General features: G+C 34.3%; 1 protein-coding gene across 2 annotated transcripts in view; it reads left to right on the plus strand.

Moving 5' to 3' along the window:
* The window catches only part of LOC100377393 (putative receptor-type tyrosine-protein phosphatase mosPTP-1), a 47,139-nt gene extending 20,262 nt beyond the window's left edge, over positions 1–26,877 (plus strand). Inside the window, exons 5-27 of one of the 2 annotated variants that reach the window (XM_006822230.3) lie at positions 471–655; positions 780–894; positions 1,296–1,505; positions 2,018–2,116; positions 2,840–3,142; positions 4,690–4,879; positions 5,838–5,926; positions 7,868–7,965; positions 9,502–9,595; positions 10,251–10,330; positions 10,967–11,003; positions 13,413–13,510; positions 13,728–13,862; positions 14,108–14,265; positions 14,634–14,769; positions 19,304–19,462; positions 19,628–19,721; positions 19,903–19,979; positions 20,541–20,669; positions 21,727–21,864; positions 22,575–22,717; positions 23,136–23,271; positions 23,762–26,877. In XM_006822230.3, the coding sequence (XP_006822293.2) occupies positions 471–655; positions 780–894; positions 1,296–1,505; positions 2,018–2,116; positions 2,840–3,142; positions 4,690–4,879; positions 5,838–5,926; positions 7,868–7,965; positions 9,502–9,595; positions 10,251–10,330; positions 10,967–11,003; positions 13,413–13,510; positions 13,728–13,862; positions 14,108–14,265; positions 14,634–14,769; positions 19,304–19,462; positions 19,628–19,721; positions 19,903–19,979; positions 20,541–20,669; positions 21,727–21,864; positions 22,575–22,717; positions 23,136–23,271; positions 23,762–24,226 (3,368 nt within the window). In that variant the 3' untranslated portion in view covers positions 24,227–26,877. The remainder of the gene's footprint in view (positions 1–470; positions 656–779; positions 895–1,295; positions 1,506–2,017; positions 2,117–2,839; positions 3,143–4,689; positions 4,880–5,837; positions 5,927–7,867; positions 7,966–9,501; positions 9,596–10,250; positions 10,331–10,966; positions 11,004–13,412; positions 13,511–13,727; positions 13,863–14,107; positions 14,266–14,633; positions 14,770–19,303; positions 19,463–19,627; positions 19,722–19,902; positions 19,980–20,540; positions 20,670–21,726; positions 21,865–22,574; positions 22,718–23,135; positions 23,272–23,761) is intronic. The other variant, XM_085496966.1, reaches the window with a different exon arrangement.
* The last annotated feature ends 460 nt before the right edge of the window (positions 26,878–27,337 follow it).

Genomic DNA, 27,337 nt, shown 5'->3' on the forward strand with positions numbered 1-27,337 from the left:
GAGGCTGCTTGTTTTAATTCAAAATGGCTGACTGATGGCCATTTTGTTTTTGGAGCCATATTGCTATCATAGCTGGACTGATCATATTCAAATTTTACACATACATCATTTACCACATTCACCACATGCATCTGTTTTCAGAATCTGATTATCATCAGTTTCATGCTAAAAATGCATTATGAATGTCATGGCCATAATGAAAAAAGGAGTCGCACAAATAAATTGGCCCCACTTTGTATCATAATGATTGGGCATTAATGTTGGCAGTCACTAAAAACTGGATTGGGGACATTTCATTGACGGTAACTTCTTTCATTCCGAATTTGATTGCTTATTTCACCAAGGGTAAGGTTGCAATTGTTTGGCTGAATTTTTATTTATTTATTTTTATTTATTTTTATTTATTTTTATTTATTTTTATTTATTTTTATTTTTTACTTTAATATTAACCTATCATGCAACAACTGCAGGTGCCATTGGAATTCCACAAGACGTTGCTGCTACATCGTGGGATACAAGTACAATTCAAGTCTCATGGAAGCGGCCGTCGAATGACCTCGTCTTTTGTCGAATATCAGGATATATCATAATGTATGCAGTGAATGAAGACAATGCACAGAAAGAAAATGTTACAGTAGAGCAAACAGACATCACAGTAAGTTTTGTGAAAGAGAAAATATGGTATATTCTACAGATTTATCTGTCAGGTGACCTGGAATCAAACATTGTAATAATAATAATAATCATCATCATCATCCATTTTATTTTCTCGCCCATAGAGTGTTGAAATATCAGGCCTTGATGCTAGTACAAAATATGTCATATGGGTAGCTTTTGTCAGCGGTGACAGCATCGGTAATTATAGTACACCAGTCAATGAGACAACGCAACAAGGTACGTCTTGCCCTCTCTGTCTCTGATAAGATTGAACAAGAGAAGAGCATGTTTGTTTGTTTTTGCAGACGTATTATATCGTAATCTTTGGGAATGCAATTCTAATAGTGCTCTGTGATCTTCTACTCCGGAAATTATAAATATTGTATTAATTGTTTTTACTGGCATCCTGTGTTAGTGACCACCATTGGGCAATTCTAGTGTACCAGTACAGTGACCAGGCCACCATTCTGAAGTGCCCACACTTTTTACACTTGAATCACAGTTTTATTTGCACATAAAAGTGTGCATGTACAAATATCAACATAGAAATGCAAATGTGCTTTATCAACATAGATGTGTTCATGCACATTATCAACAACAGACATGTGTGAATCTTATCTATTTTTTTTTTTATACAGCGAAACCTAGTGCACCTACAAATTTTCATGTCAAAGATTTAAGAGCATTCTCCATGGATCTCAGCTGGAAACCCTCTGTTCCTGTACCGGGCGATCCAATTGCAAAATACATCATAGAATATTGGGAGACTGGTACAGATGAATTATTTAGGCAATACCAGACAGCTTTAGGTCAACCAAAAGTCATTAATTATAATTTAACGGAACTAGGTTTGTACTTTACGACATTTTTTTTTTCATTTTTTTACATCACCTTTTTCTCAGACATACAGTGACCATTTTGAGTCACTGACTGTAGTATTGCTGTGGCAGTCATTTTCTACATGCACCATGAAAATACAATACTTTAATTTAGTCTCTAAAAGTTTGTGCTCAGCAGTAGGTCTGATTTAGTCGGGGTCGCAGTGAAATTCCAAATGATTTCTTCTTGAAAACCCACAACTCTATTGGGTTTATACTTGGTAAATATGTTCCTTGGTGACCTCTATGAGATTTGATCATTTTGTGTCGATATCTTCAATTCTCCGTTTTTAATAAATATTTTTCTGTGATGAAAAAAAAATGTTTGCGCAGTTTTTGACCATATTGCATCTCATTTCTAATAAGCAGCCAAGACATGGAAAATTGATGATTTTTTTTATCACCATTGAAATTACCCCTCCCCCAGATCTGTTTTTTTATGTCTATTGATCATCCTAACAGTAGTACTCTCTGTTTTGTAGAAGCAGCCACGGAGTATTCAACGCAAGTATCGGCCATATCAATGGCGAATGTACGTGGCGATACATCTATCATGCTTAACACAACCACCGATTCTAGACGTAAGTACTACAGAATTGATAATTCATGTCCTGCATCTATATGTGTATTTGCTACACTTGTTCGCATGTCGTCAAATTGACCGCATTTCATGCAGTTATTGAAGAGTTAAGCAGAGAACGTTGAAAGATGTGATTACCGATACTGCAATTGTCATAATCCTATTAGTCACATATCCTGGAGCTTTGCATAACCTCTAAAGGTCACATATTGCTGAAATTTATTGTCACACAGTAACTGCAACAATTTGTAATAATATATGTCATTGTTTACTATTTTTAATTAAGACATGTGTGATCATGAGGTATAATGTAACTAGCACCCTCTATCATTTATCTTTTTTTTAAAGGTACTGTGGAGTTACTCATGTATTACTGACCAAGCATTTTTTTCCCCCCATATGCAAGTCAAATATATGGCCTGAATTCACCTGAATGTTTTTTACGCTAGACTAATTTTCAGGAATTATTGGAAAATCAGTAAGATTCATAGCAATGCAAATTTTTTTTTCATCTCTCTGAAATTTAGTGTATGTGAGAAAAATATAGCTGTACCATATTTGCTCTATTAATAATGCAAATGTATTAATAAATCAGCATTGACTAAACAAAATTTGTTTATATATGTGTGCTTTCTATTGGGAATTGTCTTGTAACAGAGCAAATATGGTCAACGTAATGATTTTACAGTTGATGTTAAAAATACAATATTTCCAATAAATGTAGGCCCAAGCGTACCAAGAAGTCTGAAAGTCACCTACTTAACGAAAACCACCGCTGTTGTACTCTGGGCACCACCTGCATACATTTTCAAACAAGTTGACTATTACTTGGTCAAGTACTGGAAGTTAGATACACCTCAAGAAAAAGTGCGTATGGTGTCTGGAGAGGTTGCCTCGTATTGTCGCTTGGACAATCTGGTGTTGAACACTAAGTATGCCGTCACTGTGCAGGCTATTACGTTTAGCATTAAAAATCCTACCCGTTCATACTACGGACGGGAAACGCCAGTCTATCATTTCATGCACGGTGAATATTAAGCAGATTTTGTTCATAGTTGTATATAGTATGCTTCTACCTACACCAGCTTATTTATGCATTTTGTGTGTTATGGTGGTTATGGCTGTGTTCGTTCAAACGATCTAGTATAACAAGGTTTAGCAGAGTCTCCCACTCACTGTGCTAATACTCTTCTTTGCATGCAGACAGAGTTCAATACTGTAATTGACTCTTCTATCTTTTTTTTTTATGAGCTCTGAAACTTGAATGCTTATCAAATCTTCCTATTATTAATTTGATATGACTTTGGAATTTTTTTTTTAGTTGTATATTCTCCACGTAATACATTAAAGTGGGGGAGTCGTCACCTGCGCATGCGTCAGATGGCCATAGCGTGTCATTGTTCACAAACAAGCGTCTGTCTACCCATTAGCCTTTGCATTTTTAGCGTGTGTTGTTATTGTCGCTTGGGACTCCATTCCCGCGCGTGTGCAGGTGCCTCTTGCTTTAATGTATGGGGTCAACGACCTCAACTTGTCAATTTTACTGGCTATAATAACTCCCGGTATACATTTTCCCACTATTAATTTGTTGGAAAACAAGTATGGTGAGATGCTTATTTTCAAGATACTGGCTTTATAAAATTATTAATCATTGAAGTTTCAGATGTTAATCATTGCACAGTAGTACTGTATTTATGTAGTATTCATGCATGTTTTTTTTTTTTTTGTATTACTTTCTGTGGCATGTCACTATTAGTAATAGTTTTTTTATTATTATTATTATTATTTTTTTTTTTTCACGTTTGATTTTTAAAATTGAGTTGTTTCATATTTTAAGTGATTGCATTTTGAATAGAATTGTTCTGTTTTCATTTAATAACTTATTTCATGTAGTCTCCTTTATTATTATAATTATACTTTTTTTTAGTTTGCACTTGGTTTTAACTCCCTTTACCTGCTCCCAGCTTCTAATTCAGTAATTCCTTGTATGGGTTGTATGACTGTTGATAATCTATTGTAATTTTTTCTGGGTTTCAATTTCAGTATTTACAATGACAAGTGAAGTACAATCACTATAAACATGTAAAACTACAATTATAGAATTGAATATGATCACATGTCATTAAATCATGAAATTAAATACCAGTGAAAATAATACCTTTACAGTACCGTACTTTATCACAAATGTTGGAAAGTATTCTAACAAAAGTTCAACAAAGTTTGACTATAGTTTTATGGGGGTCATTGGTAGAACATGAATATATAATTATAAGACAAATTAGAAATCAGAGTAAAAAATGCAGAAAATTTTTTTTATGTATTTTATTCCATGTGGATCAACATATCATAATTATATTATTTTCCTTGATTTATAAACTAAGTAGAAATAATCTTGGCAGAGTAAGCTTCTCAGCGACAACCAGTTTAAAGCCACCCCATCTGGCATATGTTTAAATATGTGATATTTACCAAAAGCTATCTGTCAAAGTTTGTTGAACGTCTTTTAATTTATGGCTTATGCTTTTATCCAATTGATACTGATATTGTATAACACCAATTCATTCTTTCCTGTAGCTGATCCTGCTCAGACCACGACCCCTGTGAGACCAGTTGTCACTATTTTGTCTTCCACGTTGGCGTCAACCCCGGTACCGATGTATGCAGGCGAACCTGAGGATACAGTTGTGAAAATTGCCATCATCGTTGGTGTCATCATTGCTGTTCTTCTCATATGTCTAGTTTTTCTGATTCTCTTTGTTTTCAGGTTTGTAGATATACCATGTTTTTTTTTTATTGTTATAATACTTATAATTTTTGAGGAAACTCTGGTATCACTGAAAAAAGGCTGTTTCTTCATAAGATTTCTGTTTCTAATATGCCTGTGAATTCTGGTATAGTAAGAGTGGAGAATTGAGTATTACACAAACAAACAAACACACACACACACACACACACACACACACACACACACAGTTTTTTTTTTCATATTTTTGGTAAAGACTCGTATCCAGTAAGAAATTATGTTTATTTGGTGACAAAAATTATTGAAAAAATCACCAAAAAATAGCTAAAACAAATGAGAAAGTGGCAAAATATTGTAGCAAAATGTTGGTGGGATTAATTGTGGTGTTTTTGATACTGATAATTACGGTACTACCTATTTAGATATAAGGATTATACCATGATAGGAAAATCAGTAATTCTGTTTTTTTACAGTATGTGTTTGTCATTCGGAAGTTCCTTTTTATCATTAAGGGAACACAATGTCTATATGCATTCTTAAACCGCATATCAAAGAATTTATGTATCGCGACTATAGTACCTACTGACTAAATATTTTGTCAAAGAAATTTTCTCCAATTTATCATATTCTAGATAATAAAATAAGATAAGTGTAGGGTGTCACACAACAAATGTTGATCAAAAAAATGTACATTCCCACAATCCATTGCGCTCTACTAACAATCCAATATGGTGGCAAGTACTTTGTAAGGCTTGGTTTAAGTGAAATAGTGATGGCAGTAAGTGGAATAGACAATAAGTCTGTATATATAATCATATAATCTGCGTAAACGTTGTTTCTGTGGATGTGCACATGCATTGATATGAGACGTGTGTTATAACTATCTTGTTCGTATGACACCAATATCTGGCATATGCCCATATGGTACCGTACAGCGACAGTTGTTAATCATCATCAATATAATTTTCTTTGATTATAGAAAGAGATTTCAGTCACCTCACTATTACATGAGAGCAGACAGTGTGCAAAGACCCACCTCGCCAGAACTGGGTTTACCAGATATGCCAAGTAAGTCGTTTTTACAGCACAACACACAATCAGACCATGTTCTTAGAATTGATGGTATCATTACATTTTGGAGATGTTTATACAGTCTTTGTGCAGCAATTATTACAAATGCGCCATAGTGAACTAATGGCATGTGGTAGACATCTATCAAGCTCGATTTTCCTGTGAGATTTCATAATTTTTTTGTATGTGTTTCTATAATTAGCGATCTACCATATACTGATACTTATTGACAGGATTACCCCTACGAATTGTGCAAACTGATTACGCACCTACCGTACTCAAAAACAGTTTGTTTGGCCTTCATTTAAATGATCTACTGAATACTAAATGGCATAAAAATCCTGTAGGTTAAAAGTGACATGCATTGTCTGGAGTTTGTGATTCAAGTACAATGATGAAAATGACATGTACATGTGTTGGGACGGCAGTTGACAATTCTGGGTGCAGAAATCTAAAACCTGACAATAAATGGTCATGTGATATTGTTCACTGGAACTTCTTTGAACTGAGGGAGCTGAAATACTGTACAGTACTTTTATTAGTCCCTGTTTCAGGCGCAGCCTAAAAGGCGGACTATTAATTCTTATTTCAATTTCCCGTCTGTGACGTCTCTAACATTTTCTCAGAAATTCTGCAGCAGATATCGATGAAACTTGTCAGGTTGATGAACAAGTCTCTGCCGAATATGCACGTAATTTTTTTTCACAGATCTGAAAGTCCTAAGTGGGTTTTGTTCATGATTTTCATTCAAAACCGCCTCTTCCAACACTCCTGAGAGAACAACTGAGCATGCTCAGAATAAATAATTAGCTTAGATTGTAATGCTGGGGTTTTTAGTGATGTCATGACCTGGTCATGACCTTGATCTGAATCAGTGACAGATGGGTAGGACCATTACCAATCTCAGTGGGGTGTCAGGGCTACATTTTGATGGGAATTATAGTGGTGTTACTGAAACAAACCCAGGTTTTGGTAATATACAATGATCTGAATTAACAAAAAAGTCAAGTTGTTATTAAAGGTATATCAAGGTTTACTCAGATTTATGAAACAATGCAGTTTCTAGAGCATGTATGAGACATATTTTTGTTGCACTTGTATACTCTGAGATTTCGGACCCGGGTCAATTAAAGTTTTCAGTTATAAGATTGAGGGAAATCAATTTATGATGAGTTGTACCCACATAGAGTACATATTAATTTTCACTTGTCTCTAAAAAAAAGTTATTTAGCAAGAAAAAAATAAAATACATCCAAAATACTTATTTTCACATTGACTTAATGTAGTCGGTGATTATAATGTCTCAACCTAATTGGTTTTCATCAAAAATCAATGCACTAAAAAAAAAGTAAATCGTAGTAATTATTAAATTTGGATCAGTTTGAGCTGATACCAAATTTTGCACAACTAATTATATGACTGTACATATATGTACGTGTAATACATTATGGGAGAAAGCTTATTGTACGTAATTATTAACTATTATTATACAAGAAACCAACTACTGGTAAATTAAATATAAATATTTTGACAATATTAGCATATCATACAATTTTTGATATATGAACTTAGGAATCAGTTCAAAAATGCAAATTATTGTAATTTAACATTACATTTGTACTTTTGTACCTTTATGTATGCACTCATTCACATATGACAAGACTGAGACAGTGAAGCTATGTCGTCGTCAATGTAGCTTGTTTTTATTTTCAGCATCATTGAGGGCATAAACCTATAATACCTGGTACTGAAAACATGAAGAAAGTGACCAAATTTTCAATTCCTTAAAGCCTTTTTTAAGTCTTGAAGAACGTTTTAGAAAAAACAAATCTCAAAAGGCAATAAAGGTTCACCTTACATTCACAGGGTTAACTGTGTCCCCTTTCTACTGTATATTCTTGAATTTTACTAAATTATTTATCATATTTTTTTTTACAGCTATTCTTCAGGAAAATGCAATTCCCATAGATGCCTTTGAAAAACATGTAATGAATCTGCATACTGACAGTGACAATGGCTTCTCAGTGGAGTATGATGTGAGTACATGTTTGTATTGACTTTGACATTGAACAACATTGACTTTGAACAGTGCTTTTGTGTTTATAGTTAGGGGTACCCAGACGATTAGAACTACACATGTCCTGTACTCATGAAGTGTTGCAGCCCATGCACAAGTAATAATTAGTCCCTGTCACTAGATGGGGGCTCATGGATTTGGCTCCATCAGTCTGTGTCCCTCTGTGTTGCATCATCACTCTGAAGCATACAAACTTTCTTGGAAAAATTGTGTAGTGTAATGTGTATTGGCTCTGCAAGTTTATTCATGATTTACGCTGATTAGGGGGTAGTTTTAGGTCAATAAAATAGACTGAAAATTATGTTTTTGTCTGTTCTCAAACAATGTATTTCTCAATTTTATTCAAACTTCACATATAGGTGATGCACAATACATTACATATATTAAATAACACAATTTCACAATAAAAATGTGTTTTTTTCTTTCTAATGTTGAAGCTTTGCAGTGACTGATTTCATTAAAACTAGGATTATACATGTATATCTGGTACTCAGTGTTATGAGACACGACTTCAAGGAACATAGTTTTGTGGTGTTGCTATGCATAATGTGTGGTGTTTAATGTATGTATTTATGTAATCACACACATGTTCATGCATGACAAACTTTAATTTGCAAAGAGTGGGGTCACACCACTTGCCTATCACTTCCCCAAATGAAAACTCAGAAGTGCTAATTATCTTCAAATTATCATACCATTTTCAAGGGATTTTAAAGGCACAGCTCGCCTAATCACCCATGTTGCAGTGGAGCTCCATATTTAGCCATTTTCAGAAGGAAACGCCTGGTATGAGTTCTTGCCACATAAAAGTGAATGGAGGAGGTTAACCATGTTTTCTGACATTTGTTTTACAGAGTCTCAGTACATTTATTAACTGTTCAAATTATGGTTCACAATCACTGCTGGTAATATCCAGTGTTCACTTTTGGGTTACCTCGTTATCTAAAACGCATAAAACAATATTATTTGCCCAGAGATCCCTATTTACAATCGCTGGACTTGTAAGGAACTGATCTCTTGTTTATAGTTCCTTCTCAAATTGTTTTCTAATTGAAAAAAATACTCAATACTTGGATGATGGTTAGTGTTGCATTCTTTTCATAGGTGTATGTACATTGGAAAGTTCCCAGAATGCATTACCATTTCAGCAAAGTCTTATTTTATGTGTTTGTTTTGCAAAACACTTAATAGGATTTGGCTGACAAGTAGCCATTTTCCCGCCCATTAAAAAAAAAAATCATAAAAGGATAATTTTGATCAAACATAGGCAAGATATTACAAGAAGTGGACATCAACACTTTTACAATTTTGGTGTCAAACTGGCATGCTACAATGAATTCACGTTGAAATTTAGGGCCTTCTAAAAAAATTTCTCCCATTTTGTCCTCAAATGTCAGTTTAGCCCCATACAATGAGGATGCTACATGCGTATGTCATTCTGTTGTAATATTGTCATCGCTCTCATTATTGTTTTTTTTATTTTGCTTGTTTTCAGGAACTTCGAAAGATACCCAGTAAGCATTTGACATGTCTCAATTCCAAACTGCAAGAAAATAAAAATAGAAACAGATACTGGGACATTGTAGCATGTAAGTTGAACTGCCATTTAGGAATTAACATGTGGACAACTGCACAAATTGTATTTATTCCATGTGTGATTGTCCTATATGTGTGTATTGAAATATTTAATGATTTACAATACAACATAGACTGGCCCAGTCACGGTAATGTTAATGTTTTATATAAAATTGCTCAAAGAACAAGTTTTTAGAATCTCTCCGTTGACACAAAATTTATAGTTATTACTGCATATTTGATGTGATAAATATGCTAATGAGTATCATAAATTTTAAGTTGCCAACCAATAAGAAAAGCAACTTTTGTTCTGATCTGTTCTACCAAGGTTAGTAATCATGGTTCTACACACAACTATAATGCACATGTGGTTTTAGGTATATATTAGAATCTTTTATGCAAGTGCACACCTACTTTCCTTTTTTGAAAGTAAACGTCACTGCATATCATGAATAATTAATAGCAATAAATAGACCAGTCATAGTAATTTTGCATTGGACCAATATTTAAGAAAGAATTATAAAATTGCCATGACTAGGCCAGTTTATGGTATATGTCTATTTAAATAAATATAGAATTCACCATAGAAGTCACATGTGTTTTGAAATTATATAGGCTTACCATATGGTATGTGTTAATTGATCTGTGCATTTCTTTCTTATTTTACAGATGATCACACTCGTGTACATTTGCATCCGATATCTGGACAGCCGAAAAATACTGACTATATTAATGCTAATTACGTAGATGTAAGAATTATTCAATTTTGTTTTCACTTTCCAACCTGACATGGGAGGTTGTAGAACTATCCAACCTCACATGTCAGATTTCACTACTATCCAACCTCACATGTCAGGTTACACTACTATCCAACCTCACATGTCAGGTTACACTACTATCCAACCTCACATGTCAGGTTACACTACTATCCAACCTCACATGTCAGATTACACTACTATCCAATCTCACATGTCAGATTACGCTACTATCCAACCTCACATGTCAGATTACACTACTATCCAACCTCACATGTCAGGTTACACTACTATCCAACCTCACATGTCAGATTACACTACTATCCAACTTCACATGTCAGGTTACACTACTATTCAACCTCACATGTCAGGTTACACTACTATCCAACCTCACATGTCAGATTACACTACTATTCAACCTCACATGTCAGGTTACACTACTATCCAACCTCACATGTCAGATTACACTACTGTCCAACCTCGCATGTCAGGTTACACTGCTATCCAACCTCAAATGTCAGATTACACTACTGTCCAACCTCACATGTCAGAAGACCAGAAACATTTTCCGAGGACTTTAGCAATATTACAATGTACTATTGACAGTTAAAAATTTTTGATTAATTTCAGGGATACCATAAACCAAAAGCGTTCATCGCATCACAAGGTAAGAGACTTACCTTGAGACTTACCTGTTTTCCCTGTCACCTTTCACAAATTAAGATTATATTTTTAGCTCTGCTGTCAACTTTATCGAGTAGAGCTTATCATATGTGTGTTCGTCCGCCGTTGTCTTCTGCAGCGTCAACTTTTTACCTTTTGACTTCTTCTTGAAAACTACAAGCCTGATTGCTTTGGTACTTGGTGTATATGTACCTTCAGTAGACCTCACTTAGATTTGTTCATTTTATGATGATATCTTTAATTCTCTAATTTTGGTGAATAATTTTGTCAGTTTTGGTAAAAAGTGGTGTTTTTGACTTCTTGCCAAAAAACAGCAATTTTGATTGCTTTGATATTATCCATATAAGTACCTCAGGTAAACCTCTCTCAGATTTGTTCATTTTGTGATTATATCTTCCATTATTTAATTGAAATGTGCATTGCTAACAATGGAGCTATTTCATCCGAGAGAGGCTGCTTGTTAGCTCCGCTGTCGACTTTGTCGAGCGGAGCTTATCATATGAGTGATTGTCCGTCTCCGTCGTCGTCCGTGTCAGTGTTTTACTTTTTCGACTTCTTCTTGAAAACTACAAGCCTGAATGCTTTGATACTTGGTGTATATGTACTTTGGGTAGACCTCTCTTAGGTTTGTTCATTTCATGTTGATATCTTCAATTCTCTAACTTTGGTGAATATTTTTGTCATTTTTGGTAAAAAGTGATATTTTCGACTTCTTGTTAAAAACCGCAAGTCCAATTGCTTTGATACTACATATATAGGTACTACATGTGAACCTCTCTCAGATTTGTTCATTTCGTGATGATATCTTCAATTCTCTAATTTTGGTGAATATTTTTGTAATTTTTGGTAAAAAGTGATATTTTCGACTTCTTGTTAATTAAAAACCAATAGTCTGATTGCTTTGATATTACATATATAGGTACTGCATGTGGACCTCTCTCAGATTTGTTCATTTTGTGATGATGTCTTCAATTCTCTAATTTTGGTGAATATTTTTGTAATTTTTGGTAAAAAGTGATATTTTCGACTTCTTGTTAAAAACCAATATTTCAATTGCTTTGATATTACATATTTAGATACTACATGTAGACCTTTCTCAGATTTGTTCATTTCGTAATGATATCTTCGATTCTATGATTTTGGTGAATATTTTTGTCATTTTTGGTAAAAAGTGATATTTTCGACTTCTTGTAAAAAACCAATAGTCTGATTGCTTTGATATTACATATATAGGTACTACATGTGGACCTCTCTCAGATTTGTTCATTTTGTGATGGTATCTTCAATTCTCTAATTTTGGTGAATATTTTTGTAATTTTTGGTAAAAAGTGATATTTTCGACTTCTTGTTAAAAACCAAAAGTTCAATTGCTTTGATATTACATATATAGATACTACATGTAGACCTTTCTTAGATTTGTTCATTTCGTGATGATATCTTCAATTCTCTAATTTTGGTGAATATTTTGGTCATTTTTGGTAGAAAGTGATATTTTCGACTTCTTGTTAAAAACTGTAAGTCCGATTGCTTTGATACTATACATATTGTTCATTTTCTAATGATGTCTTCAGTTCTTTAATTGAAATGTGCATTGCTAACAGCGGAGCTATCTCAGCCGATAGGCTGCTTGTTTTAAAAATTGTGATCAGAACGAATAACCATGCAGTAGCAAATTATGACTGTTTGGTCAAAAATTAACAAAGAAATTTAATAAAACTTAATAAAAATGTGCAAAATGTTGCACAAAAATGTTGACTTTCGAAGAGTTAATATCGTGTGCCAAGTCAAATGCTAGGCATTTTGTAGTGTAATTAATTATTCACAAAGATGTTTGATTTGGACAAACAAATTGACAAACAAAACTAAAAAATAGCAAGATACATTTTTAAAACTTTTGTGGCTTTGAAATTATTTTGTGAGCAATAAGCTTTTCTGTGAATCACAACTAATCATTAAAAGCAACATCAAGGTACTGTAAAATACTTTATTTTTGCTTGGAATTAATTTTCGCTATTTTCGCTGAAGAGATGAGTCAGTGAAAATAAACTGCAGTGAATATACCTTTTTTCCGATATTTTACATTCAACTTGTCAAAAATCAGTAAAAAATAAATTCCTTACGAAACACCCAAATAGTGTTTTCAGCGAAATTTAATTCCAGCTAAAATAAAGTATTTTACAGTAATATGTGGTTTAAATTTCCATTATCATCTATGCAGCCCATTGGTTTACATTTGACTTTGTTTCATGCACTAATCACATACTATGGTAAGAGATCGTAGTTGGACAAATGCGATTGTACTTTGTGCGTATTTGATGTCTTGAACTGAAAAACTGACTAAAGCTCTAAGGTTTCCAAGGTTACCAATGTGAATCTTTTCGTTCCACTTTAGGGCCTTTAAAATCCACTATCACAGAATTTTGGCAGATGATTTGGGAGCAGAACTCTGTTATCATTATTATGTTAACTAATCTAGTGGAGAAAGGAAAGGTATGTATTTAATGTCTTTTGTTAATGATATTCACATCATGATTTAAATCTATAAACTTGCATATTTCTAATAAGTTAGGGGGTCACAGGATTTGAATAAAGATGAGAAATGAATCAAAATTGCTACCTAACAGCTCATGGCGGGGACAAAATGACATCGTACTGGGCTGCATTATCAATGTCATTAATCATTCATTTTTCTTATGTTCTGCTATAGAGGAAATGTGAGCAATATTGGCCGTTACACGGTACTGAACAGTATGGCTTCATTGAAGTCACCTTAGAAGACACTAATACACGAGCTACTTTTACAGTCCGCAGATTTACAGTGAAAAACTTAAAGGCAAAAAAAGTGAGTTTTTTTTTTTTTAAACCTGCTGTTTCAAACAAATTTATACATTAATTCAGTTAGATTCTGTAATCAGATTAATAAGTTCAGAATAAATTATGTTATTGTACTCCATGTTCATTATAGTTGCAATGATTTGACAGAACACTGTAACATGGTGGTCAATAAAAAAGACATCCCCTGCATTCATGTGAGCTCACATGAAATTAAATGTTGGATTTGTTTATTTGCTCACTTCACCATTGTAGATACGTGGACAGCATATGGATCGTATGATATATCAGTATCACTACACAGCCTGGCCAGATCATGGAATCCCCGAAGACAGTCTACCTGTAATATCATTTGTCAAAAAATCATCAGCTGCCAACCCACCTGAAGCTGGTCCAATCATTGTACATTGCAGGTGAGCTGTGTTTTAGTCCGTGTCAGATTGAAATGTCCTTGCTTTAATTTAAGATATAGTGTGGGATATGGAAAATGCATATCTTACGTGCTATTAAGTAGCAATAACTTGTAGACTGACCTTTGTCTGTGAATTCCCACCTATATATTCCCACCTAGACCATTCACATTTAAACTTCATACATACATCTTATGAGACATGCAGTCCAATGGTTTAACGATTCAATTCAAGATGGCCAAAAGTTGATCATTTATGTGTATTCTTAAAATTGGTCAAAATCAAGCATTTCTGCCATTTTGAAATGGGATCGCTGATTCTCAATGGGCAAGTTGGTAATAGTTATACTATGTTTTTTTCCTTCTTCACAGTGCTGGTGTTGGTAGGACTGGTACATATATCGTTATTGATACAATGTTACATTTAATAAAAGATAAAAAGTGTATCAACATTATGAGTTTTATGAAACATATTAGACAACAAAGAAACTATCTTGTGCAAACTGAGGTAAGTTGTCTGACCTGCCCAAGTTAGTTGATGTAATATGCGTTGTGTGTTTCTACTGAGATAACATCAAATTATGTCATTGTAGTAGCCACAGTTTTGTAACAACTGTTACGTTTTTATTGAAAGAATTATAATTGAACATGCCATAATTACTGCCTGAAATTTTTGTGATTTGATAATATTTGTTGAATTTTAAGAACCCCGTAAGAATTTTGTTTTCACAGTACAGACAGTTGTTATCATAAACTCTGAATGACTGTTTCATTGTTATCTGCTGTAAACCAAAACATAGTTGTATATGTATGTGAACTGTGAAATGCTTTAATTGTACAAAATTAGTGTGGAAAAAAAGATGTTTTGTAGCAGTGAACATTTCATTGGGATTTTGTTGACCTTGTAGAAGCTGATTCTTGCTTTCCTGCTGGTTGGTCAACAATGATTGGCCATTTGCTTTCATGTTTCCAAATTCATGTACAGGCATGAACATTCAAATCATAGTTTCCAAATACAGGAATTTACTCATGAATATTCAAATCATAGTTTCCAAATACATGCATTTACTCATGAATATTCAAATCATAGTTCCAAATGCAAGCGTTTATACATGAATATTCAAATCATAGTTCCAAATGCAAGCATTTCTGCATGAATATTCAAATCATGGTTTCCAAATACAGGTGTTTAAACATGAATATTCAAATCATAGTTTCCAAATACAGACTTTTACTCATGAGTATTCAAATCATCATCATCTCCCGTGGGACTATCACCTTATCGTTGGTGGGGGTGTTTGCGCGCTTCAATGACCTGGAGAGCTATGCCGTCGGGAGTCTTGTACTCCTGGTAGGGTCACCCAAGGCGGAAAGGTCGACAGGTAGAAGCCAGACGAAGTATAGTCTCCTGGTCCTCCAGGTTGGGCTATGGGCTGATAACCCATTCCTGTAAAAAAGTGATTATTACAGAAACCAGAAGCCGAACGAATACTACTGAACCTAACAATTTGGGGGAAGCCATGACCCCTCCTTACAGGAGTGAGATTAGGATGCGTCTGGGTGAAAACCGAGAGGAAGCTCAGGGGAGGAGAAGGCCATTGCTAAACCCAAAGCACAAACTTAGAATAGGAAACTGGAATGTTAGAACCCTATACCAAGCAGGGAATGCAGCACAAGTATCAAGAGAAATGGAGAAGCAAAGAATAGAATTGATGGGAATCAGTGAAACACATTGGACTGGGCAGAGAAAAATACGAATTGCTGATGAAATGTCAATCAGTGAAACACATTGGACTGGGCAGAGAAAAATACGAATTGCAGATGGAATGTCAATCATCTACTCAGGAAGAGACGACGAGACACACAGAGAGGGAGTAGCTATAATGATGACCAATGAAGTAGATAAAGCATTTATAGACTGGGTGCCAATAAACGAGAGGATTATTAAAGCAAGATTCTTTTCCAACCATATCAAACTGACAATGATACATGCATATGCTCCAACAGAAGGTGCAGATGATCAGATGAAAAGATGAATTCTATGAGAAGTTCCAGGAAACGGTACAACAAGTAAATAAACATGACTTTCTCGTAATCACAGGTGATATGAATGCAAAAGTAGGCAGCAATAATGAAAACTATGAACAAGTGATGGGAAGGCATGGTATTGGAAGCAGAAATGAGAATGGATCCCGTCTGTGTGAAATGTGTGTTATGGAAGACTTGGTAATAACTGGCACCATATTTTCACACAAACACATTCATCTAGCAACATGGAAATCACCAGATAGTACAACACTGAATCAAACAGATCACACGCTCGTTAACAAGTGATTTAGAAACTCAGCACTGGACACTCGTGTAATGAGATCTGCTGATATTGGGAGCGACCATTACCTTGTGAAAACTACAGTGAAACTAAAGTTAAAGAGAGCACCAAAGGCTAAAGATAACAACAGCAGAACTCGGTTTGACACCGAAAAACTCAAGCAAGAGGATTTTAGATCCAGATTTGCCATAGCAGTAAGAAACAAATTTGAAATGCTGGAGGACGAATTGAGGGAAGAGGAAGGTGATGAGATAGAAGTAGAATGCCAAATGATAGAGCAGTGCTACATTGAAGCAGTGAAAGAGGTACTTGGGAAGAAGAAGAAGAAAAAGCCATGGATTTCTGAGCAGTCATGGACACTAATTGAACAGAGAAACAACTTGCATGAGAAGATCATTGGGACAAGATCTGAAAGAATAAAAAGAAGATTGAAGGATGAATACAAAGATGTAAACAGGGAGGTAAAAAAACAAATAAGAACACTGACCAAAGGGACTGGACTGACAACATAGCATCAGAAGCAGAAGCAGCAGCTAATAGTCACCAAATGAGAACACTTTACAGGCTCACAAAAGTACTGTGTAACAAACCACTAAAACAAAGTGTAGCAGTGGAGAACCAGAATGGAAACTTGATAAGTGGAAAAGAAGAAACGCTACATAGATGGAGTGACCACTTCAAGGAAGTTTTAAACAGAAAAGAACCCGACCAACCTATCAATGATGATGATGCAAATTATGAGCATATAGATATTGAAGAAATTGATATCAGAGAACCAAGCAGAGTTGAAATAAGGAATGCAATTAAACAGTTTAAGAATGGGAAGGCATCTGGAGTTGATTCAATTACAGCAGAACTCCTTAAAGCAGATATTGAACTTGCAACAGACAAAGTTCAACAGCTTATTGATAAGATATGGAAAGAAGAGAGAATACCTATGAAATGGAAGCAAGGTTTGATAATAAAACTACCCAATAAAGGAAATCTCAAACAGTGTAAGAATTGGAGAGGAATGACACTACTACCTATCGTAAGCAAAGTCCTGAGCCGAGTCATCATAGACAGAATAAAGAACGGAGTTGATAAAAGTCTCAGAAATGAGCAGGCTGGATTTCGGAAGGGAAGAGGCACAACAGAACAAATATTCATTTTACGTAATATTATTGAACAGATCAACGAATGGCAAGCAACACTATACGTTAATTTCATTGACTTCGAAAAAGCATTTGATTCTGTGCACCGAGACAGCCTTTGGAGAATAATGAGAATGTATGGAATACTAGAAAAGTTAACCAGTCTTGCAAAAGCTTTTTATGATGACTTCAAATGTGCAGTGATACATCAAGGGGAAACATCGGAATGGTTTGACATCAAAACAGGAGTAAAACAAGGCTGCAATATGTCAGGTTTTTTGTTTCTCATAGTGGTTGATTGGATAATGAGAAGGACTGTACAAAATGGCGAAACAGGAATTAGATGGAAGTTTACATTAAAGTTGGATGACTTGGATTTCGCAGATGATTTGGCGCTGATAGCATCTACAAAACAACATATCCAACAAAAAATTGACAGGATTTTTACAGAAGCTCAACGAGTTGGTCTAAAAGTGAATTTCCAGAAGACAAAATTAATGAGAATTAATGCAAGAAATGTTGACAGAATTTACATTGATGGCGAAGTTGTTGAAGATGTCAACGAATTTGTGTACCTGGGTGCAACCTTAACAAAATCAGGAGGAGGAATGGGAGACATGGAAAACAGAATTTCAAAGGGAAGAAATGCATTCAGGCAGCTTAATAAAATATGGAGCAGTAACAAAATCAAGAGAGCAACAAAATTCAAGTTGTACAAATCATTGGTGTTGTCAGTGCTGTTATATGGATCTGAAACCTGGAAGATGACAAAAGGCGACGAAAGAAAACTCAATACTTTTCAAATAAAGTGTTTAAGGAGGATAATGAAGATAAAATGGCAAGACCATGTTAGGAATGAAGAACTGCTAACCAGGACTGGGATGGAGAAATTGAGCACTACAGTAATGAAGAGGAGATGGAAATTTATTGGGCACACCTTAAGGGAGGAACCCACAAGCATCTGTAACACAGCATTGACATGGGCACCAGAAGGGAAAAAGAAACGGGGTAGACCCAAAACAACTTGGCGACGTACTGTCAAAAAGGAAAGAAACAAGGCTAGATGGAAGTCATGGGCGGAAGCCAGAGTTGCAGCAGCTGATAGGACAGAATGGAGACGTTCGGTGGAGGCCCTATGTGCCACTTGGCATCTGGAGGATAGGTAACAGGTAACATTGAAATCATAGTTTCCAAATACAGGCATTTACTCATAAATATTCAAATCATAGTTCCAAATGTAAGCGTTTATACATGGATATTCAAATCATGGTTTCCAAATACAGGTGTTTATACATGAATATTCAAATCATACTTTCCAAATACAGGCATTTACTCATGAATATTCAAATAACACATGTAGCTTCCAAATACAGACAATGTCAGTGTATTTTGCCATAGAATTTAACACTGAGAATAGGTGAATTGCAGAAACTAGACAATTTTGCACCGCCATAAGATTACGATTTCAACACTATCTCTTCAATGGAGAAAACAGCTACAAAAATGTGCGGTGTGTTCCACCTGCGACTGATTCATTGCTAACCAGCTGTGTCTCATCTTAAATTTTTCATATATTTCAGGGTCAGTACATTTTTCTGCATGATGCATTACTAGAGGCTGTCCGAAGCGGTGTGACCGAAGTGAACATGGACGAGTACGATGACTATTTTAAATCATTACAAGATAAAATATTACTTCCAGATGATTCAGATGTTACGGTGCTGGCAAAGCAGTATATGGTACATACCAAAAAATATGTTGTCACTTTGTAGAAACTAAACAACCAATTATGTTCTCTATTTCAAAATGTTATCAACCAATCATAAATTTCCAATAAAGATATTTTAAACAAAGTCCAGTCACCTGTTCATCAGTAAATCTTTTATTCTTACATATCTTTACAGCGTATCTCAAAGTATGTGCCAAAGGACTATGAGTTACACTCGGCTACCAGACCTTACAATATATTGAAAAATGCTTCCGAGGATGTTCTACCTAGTAAGTACTGCCTGCACCCACAGAGAATCTCTAAATTACTTCATTTCTGTCAAGTCAGTTGTAGCATTCAGTTCATCTGTATTGTGTACAGTAACACCACATCAACGAACGTGATTTGATTTCATAAATGTTTTGTTTATTTTTGCTTTCTTTACAAACGCATCTTTTTTTCCTTTTTCAGTTGAGAGATCCAGAGTGAAGCTGTTGCCCAAACCTGGTGTTGATGGCTCGGATTACATCAATGGCTCGTTTTTACAGGTCAGACTTTTAGAATTTTAAGACTTGTATATGAAGAATAGACATGGAAAGTTTAAAAGTACTAAGAATTGTTTATATTTCGCTGAACAAAAGGTTCCATCAAATACTAGTAAATGACTAATAGCACATAAAAAGTACCTAAACATAATTCCATGGAAACAATGACCTCACGAATTAAGTTCTGAAATCTATTAGTGTATTGTAAAACCTTTTATTTTCACTAGCATTTAATTTCACTATTAAGATGCTTTGAGTGATTTCACTGGGTTTTAAAATAATGAACCTAGCAGGGAAACAATGAGTTCTATTGTTATTTCATGTGGATTTAATTTAGCGATTTTTTTTATCAACGAAAATAGCGAAATTAAAAAAACAGCGAATAATTTATACATTTACATTCATTGGAATATCTGCATTTCAAGGTAGTAAAGGGATATGTACATTAATTGGTAAAAATCTGGTAATTCAGCGTTGGTGTGATTGAAATAACCATGTCTCAGTCAAGCTGTGAATTGCTATCCTTCTCTCATATTTCATTTTCTCTGCATCATTGGTTACCAGGGTTACAGAAGCAACCAGGAGTACATTGTCACCCAGCATCCTTTGCAGCATACAGCCGTTGATTTCTGGCGAATGATCTGGGATCACAACTCGCAAACTATTGTTAGTTTGATATCGTCTGAGGATTTGGTGAGTTGTGCATTTAGAGGAGAATTGCTGTGGTATCTTGGATATTTCACTATAGATTAGGGGTTGTCATTGAAACTGAACATTTGTGTACTCTATAGTTCCATTTTATTTGTTTTAGTTCATCTTTACCTACAGTTCAAAACGATCTTTTATCATGACAATAAACATTTAATAAGTACATGTATGACCAAGCATGATACGTAATTTAATTGACTAGATGAGCAGTTCTGATTAGCAGTATGGCTTTAAGGTAGATTGTGGGTATTCGATTTTAAGAAATAGAGACAAAAACAATTGTGATGTATCAAGAATGTCACATAATTACTGATTCTGACACATCGACTTTTCAGGATATTTCCCCATACGGAATATTTTTTTGGGAGAAATACTCCCTAAAAAGATATAAAAGTGTACTTCATAGGAAGTCATGCATTATTTTCATAAAAAAATGAAAGGAAATCATCAGAATGTCCAAGTTATTAAAATAATATGTAACCAAACTAGGTTCTGAGATACAATGAGTAATTTTTATGACAAGAACCAATGATAAATGGCTCTAAAATCATATTTTTGTTGTGTTGCGAAAAGAAGTTTGGTTACCATATATAACAACAAACATCAAATAAAATCTTTGTGTAAATGTCAAGAAAATACAATCATTTGTTCTAATGGTTGTCAACTTTCTTAAAAGAGAGCTGTGATTGTTTAGTGAATAGGTAGTCTAAGAGTTTATATCTCAACTAGAACAACCTCATGTACAATGTTTTTTGGGAAACAACAACATACTGTAAAGGGGTTAATTATTCACTGGGTTTTAATTTGGCTTATTTTGCTGACTGGAAAATGCGCTAAATTAAAACCCAGTGAATATGTAAAATTTAGCATAGAACACATTATCTAAATGATAAAACCGTGAATTTAAAACCCAAAGAATATGCCTAAAATGGCAAATCAGTGAAATTTAAACCCAGTGAAAATTAGTCATTTTACAGTATTTTACACTCAAATAACTTATAGAAACACACACTAATCTGAATAGTGGGTTATTTCATTATAGGAGAAAGGGAAATTAGCCATTTATTGGCCGACACCTGAAAAGAAAGACTTAGATTGTGTTAATTTCACGGTTACGCTAAGCAAAGAGGAACACCATCTTAATATGATTACAAGGGATTATATTATCCAGTCTAATCAGGTAGGTGGATATTAGTATGCAAATAAGGTTCATTATATTATCACATGATCGCTGCCACTGTGTGGATGTTACGTCTCATATAAATACTTAAATACTCGCTTTATTTTTGTCGTTATTAATTTTTACAATTTATGCCGTTTGTGAAGATAAAATGTCAGGAAAGCTGATGAAACTCTTAGTCATATGACCCGAAAAAACATTTCACTGCTAGCAGAGAGTTGTCTCATATGAAATTAAAGCAATTAACATTACCCATTCATCAGTGAGAATGCTTGAAAACTGAAATCAACAAAAGTGGTCAGAAACCATAGATTTTGTTTATGCTACCTTGTGGGTGACGACAGCAGACACGAGTGATTACCACCGGAGTTTTGTGTCAATTCGAGCTTGTCAAAATGAACCATATTTACCTAAGTCTGTAGTTATCAGACCGTATGTAAACTTGAAATTCCTGGGTAACCTTCAGGCAGCGCATGCAATTACAAAATGTTCAGCAGTATGAGACATCAAACTATGTATTGTCGATCTGACCTATATTACATCACACTATGGAGATACATACTGGTACATGTACATTATGCATGTGGTAAACCACTCCCCATCACAACAATCAAGATGGTTTGACTTATTGGTGGAGTGATTTGGTTTAGTTTTAATATGTCGATTTAAAAGGCCAAACTATAAACACTTGTTTGGTTGTTTTCCCATAGGACGATTACATAATGGAAGTACGTCAATTTCAGTGCGGTTATTGGCCAGATAGTTGTGCGCCACCAGAGACCATATTTGAATTGATTACAACCGTACAAAGATGGAAACAACAATTTGAAGGTCCTGTTACTGTGCATGACAAGTAAGTGTTTACGGAATCAAGAAATAATTTTACAATATGTATTCTCTAAAGTACAATTCATTATAATATTTTCATATACTAATTAGATAGACAAACTAGGATGTTGTCCTAATTAATAAGGAATTTCTGTCTCCCTAATAAAGAAGTCCATCTTTCTAATAAGGAAGTCTTTCTCCCAAATAAGGATATTGTTTCTTTTTAAACAAGGACATTCTTCCAAACCATGCTACTGTACTTCTCAAGGAAAAAAACTGTTTCTGGAAGTTACTTTTATCTCTCTTTTTTATACTTTCTGTAATGGTTGATACTGAAATATATGATTACTCTTGTTATAGTTTCACCTATGTTTTAAACTAAGTACACAAAATGCAACAAAAAATCAATTTCATAACTGTTTTTTTTTTTATCTCTTATACAGGTTTGGTTCCACTACCGCTGTGACATTCTGTGCATTGTCCACCTTACTCCAACAGTTGAAACACGAAGACAGTATTGATGTATACAGTATTATGCTTCTCTACAATTTACGCAGACCTGGGTGTTTTCTAACCAAGGTATGTTACTCTCTGATAAACTTAGGTCATCATACCAATCACTCATTACTTATCATCTATGCTGTTCTCATATAGCTCATAGTACGACTGATCATCTGTCATTTATAAGGGGACGTAGATAGGAAAAACATGCACCCAGCAAACGTAATCTCCTTTCTTTTCAACATTAAACCCTTTCCAGCCAACCAGAAATTGCGTTAACCCCATATTCTGCTTCTCCAGACCCCCAATATTAGAGAGAGAGTATAAAAAGGAGTCACATTTGTGTGAAACAAGGGGAAACAAACATTAAAAATCGCTTTCAACACCCCCTCCAAATAAAACAAAGAGATTACCATTTCTGATTTGTGATAAAACAGTAGGTTTGATTTTATAGGTGATGCTTATCTTGGGGAAAAATTTGTTATGAATTATTATAACATATTGATTGTACATTTGTTTTTGTTTGTTTTTGGTGATTGTAAATTGTCTACTATTCTGTACATTATAGGACAAGTTTGAATTCCTCTATACTGCAATGAAAGCTGCTGTGGAATTACGCCAAAAAGAACGTAAAGTAGGAGCTCGAAACCAGTTGCCATCTAACTCAACGCAGCCCAAACGACACAGCCACCAAGCCGGTAGAAGTATCCGGCGAGCACTGTCCCTCTCCGATGCTCACAACCCTTCCTCTCCTAAATGCAATATGTCTCGATCAGTGTCTCTCCACACGGACAAAGAGACGAACAGCCCCACTGTGAGTTTTCGAAAGAAGAAAGTCAAGAGTAACTCTCATCAGCAAGATATTGCCGAGGAATATTGTGACATCAATCTGGGTAATTCAGTACCTACACAAATAGTTGATTGGAAAGTGCCTACAGGTCGAGGGAAATCGTCAAATAACAATCGATCACCATCAGACTATAGAGAATCAGGATTTGAAGATGACGAAGTGTTTGTTTATAGCAAAGTGTGATTCGCTGGCATGATTTCATGTGGACCCCGAAACTATACATCTACTCTATATCGGCTGCATATGCTAAGTGACAATCTGTGTATATTGTATCTGTACATAGCCTTTGACTTCATGAGTTTATTTGGAAACTTTTTCTGACATTTTTCTCCCCCACTCATTTGTGCAAAAGTTATCACTGCAGTTTCTGCCCTCAAATTTGTTGTTTCATATTGTTTGAGCCTGGAATAAATGAAACAGAAATGTTTGGGCTGTGTTTGCAAATATGTAACTGAGCTCACATTCTTATTTTGCATATATTTTCTATATATGGATAGTGTTGCCATATATGGGCATGCCATCACATTCATATTTGGACATTTTCCATATATGGGCATGTCATCACATTCATATTTGGACATTTTCTATATATGGACATGTCATCACATTCATATTTGGACATCTTCCATATATGGACATGTCATCACATTCATATTTGAACATCTTCCATATATGGGCATGTCATCACATTCATATTTGGACATCTTCCATATATGGACATGTCATCACATTCATATTTGAACATCTTCCATATATGGGCATGTCATCACATTCATATTTGGACATCTTCCATATATGGGTGTGCCATCGTGCATATATGAAAACTTCTGCCATTATATTTGCCAAGTGTAATAAATTTGTTTGGACATGTTGCTTTCTGTGGACAAGTAGAATTATTCACTCCGTAATAACCATGGCAGTTAATAATAATACGCACATTTTTTTTTATAAGTTTAATCTAGTTTGTGTTTGTTTTATATTAACAAGAGTAAAGTTTATATATTATAAATGGTGGTTATAAGAAAGCTTCAATTAAGTAAGACAAAATGTATATATGCAGAGAGAAAGAAAAAAAAAGATTTTATTTTTGTTCTTTAGAATCCCGGTTGCATGTTGTGTCTACGCCAAAGTCATTTTCGCAAACCAGGTTTTTGTTTTCCATATTTTTGTTATGTTTTCAGTGCTAATTTTTGTAACTTACAAATTCACGTTTTGGCAAAATTATTTAGCTACACCGCTGTTGTTATAGATTGATTTTTTTTGTGAATGTTTTTATGTGGAAAAGTTTATAGATATTGTAAAAGGCGTTTTTGCAAAATATATTACTTCTATCTCAACATTATAGTTGAAGTTATTGTTGCACTGGCATTTCCATAAACGTGCTCAAAAAATCAAAATAATTGAAATTTAGTTAGCGTCAGTGAAAATGAATGATTTTTGTATAATTTGATGCCAGTGGTTGTTTTAGCGAAGTCTACTGTTAACATTGTACTGGCAATTAAAATGCAAATTATTATCAGTCGCATCTTGTTGATGGCCAGCAGTAACAAATAAAATTGGTAGTTTTAAAAATATATATTAAAAATATTACATATTCTGATATATAAATTATTTATGTTATTACATAATAACTAACAGAACAACCATCTTGTTTTCCTTGCACATTTTTGGCACAAGTTTGTTGTTTTTTTGTATATTTTCATCAAAATTTGTGATAATTTTAATTTTCATGTCATTTGTAGGTTGTGATAACAGATTAAGAATTGTTATCAATGTGGTTTAAGTAATCAAAGAAATTATAATTTATTATTTGGTAGAATTGATTAACCTTTTCACCACCAGACTTTCTCGCCCAAATTTTTTCTGCACTTTTTTCTTATATTCTTCAATTCATTTCCTAATTTTGGAGCCAACAGACAAAATTTAAATCAATTTTCAGTTTTTCGTGAACTTTTGGCTATTTTTGTCCCAATCTTCTGAAGTAAAGTGCAGACTATAAACGGGACTATTTTGTGAATTTGTGATGAAAAAAAGGAAACTGGTGGTGAAAAGGTTAAATGATAATAACCAGGTAACTGAATCATAGAGATTTGTCTTTATTTACTAGAACACTTATTTCAAGCCAAATCTCTCTGTTTGGGTACTGCAGTTTATATATTTTTGTGTTTGTTTTATCACTAAAAAAAGTTTGAAACCAATCTTAGAAATTTTGATATCACAAACAAGTTGCGATGAAGTTTTCACAATTTTTTTTCTCAAAACATTCGACTATTTTAAGATCAGAAAAGGGTTTAGAAAACTTAATAATTCTTAATTTAAAATGTATGTATATTATTCAACTCATGTAGAATCAAATCTACAAACTGTGAAATTCCTTGTACTTACCTTTGTTTTTAATCAGTGAATATCCAAGAGTACATTCAGACTGACTTTTCAGCATTTTTTGTTCTGTTTTTATTTGTAACCAGTGTTTTGCATGCAATTACCATGTTTTTGTATTGTTTTCTAATTATGTTTTGGATTTGTGTACCAAAATTTTTACCAACCAGCTTTTATGGGTGGCGATTGCAGATCAAAGATCATATGCCAGTTGATCGTCTTTGTCCTCTGAAGATTGAGGCCATTGGGTATGAAGACTGGAGGATCTAAACACTATTTAAAAATTTTGCTTAATTTTGCAAATACACAGATTATTGATTATTTTAATTGTTTGATTTATATATAAATATATATCTCATTTTCAGTTGTTTTTAAATTGTCATTACAGATTTTATACATATATTACGCGCTTTGATTAAAAAGTCCCGACCACTGGCTGGGACAATGTAAAAGTATTTTGTGTTTGTTTCTACTTTACTATTGTTAGTCATCTCAACACTTACCACACGAACTGATACATACATTCACAGTTCATCTCAACACTTACCACACAAACTGATGCATACACTTACAGTTCATCTCAACACTTACCACACAAACTGATGCATACACTTACAGTTCATCTCAACACTTACCACATGAACTGATGCATACATTCACAGTTCATCTCAACTCTTACAACATGAACTGATGCATACTTGCACAGTTCATCTCAACACTTACCACACGAACTGATGCATACATTCACAGTTCATCTCAACACTTACCACACAAACTGATGCATACACTTACAGTTCATCTCAACACTTACCACATGAACTGATGCATACATTCACAGTTCATCTCAACACTTACCACACAAACTGATGCATACACTTACAGTTCATCTCAACACTTACCACATGAACTGATGCA

This window comes from Saccoglossus kowalevskii, chromosome 3 (assembly GCF_978046115.1).
Source record: "Saccoglossus kowalevskii chromosome 3, keSacKowa6.1, whole genome shotgun sequence".
NCBI classification, from domain to species: Eukaryota; Metazoa; Hemichordata; class Enteropneusta; family Harrimaniidae; genus Saccoglossus; species Saccoglossus kowalevskii.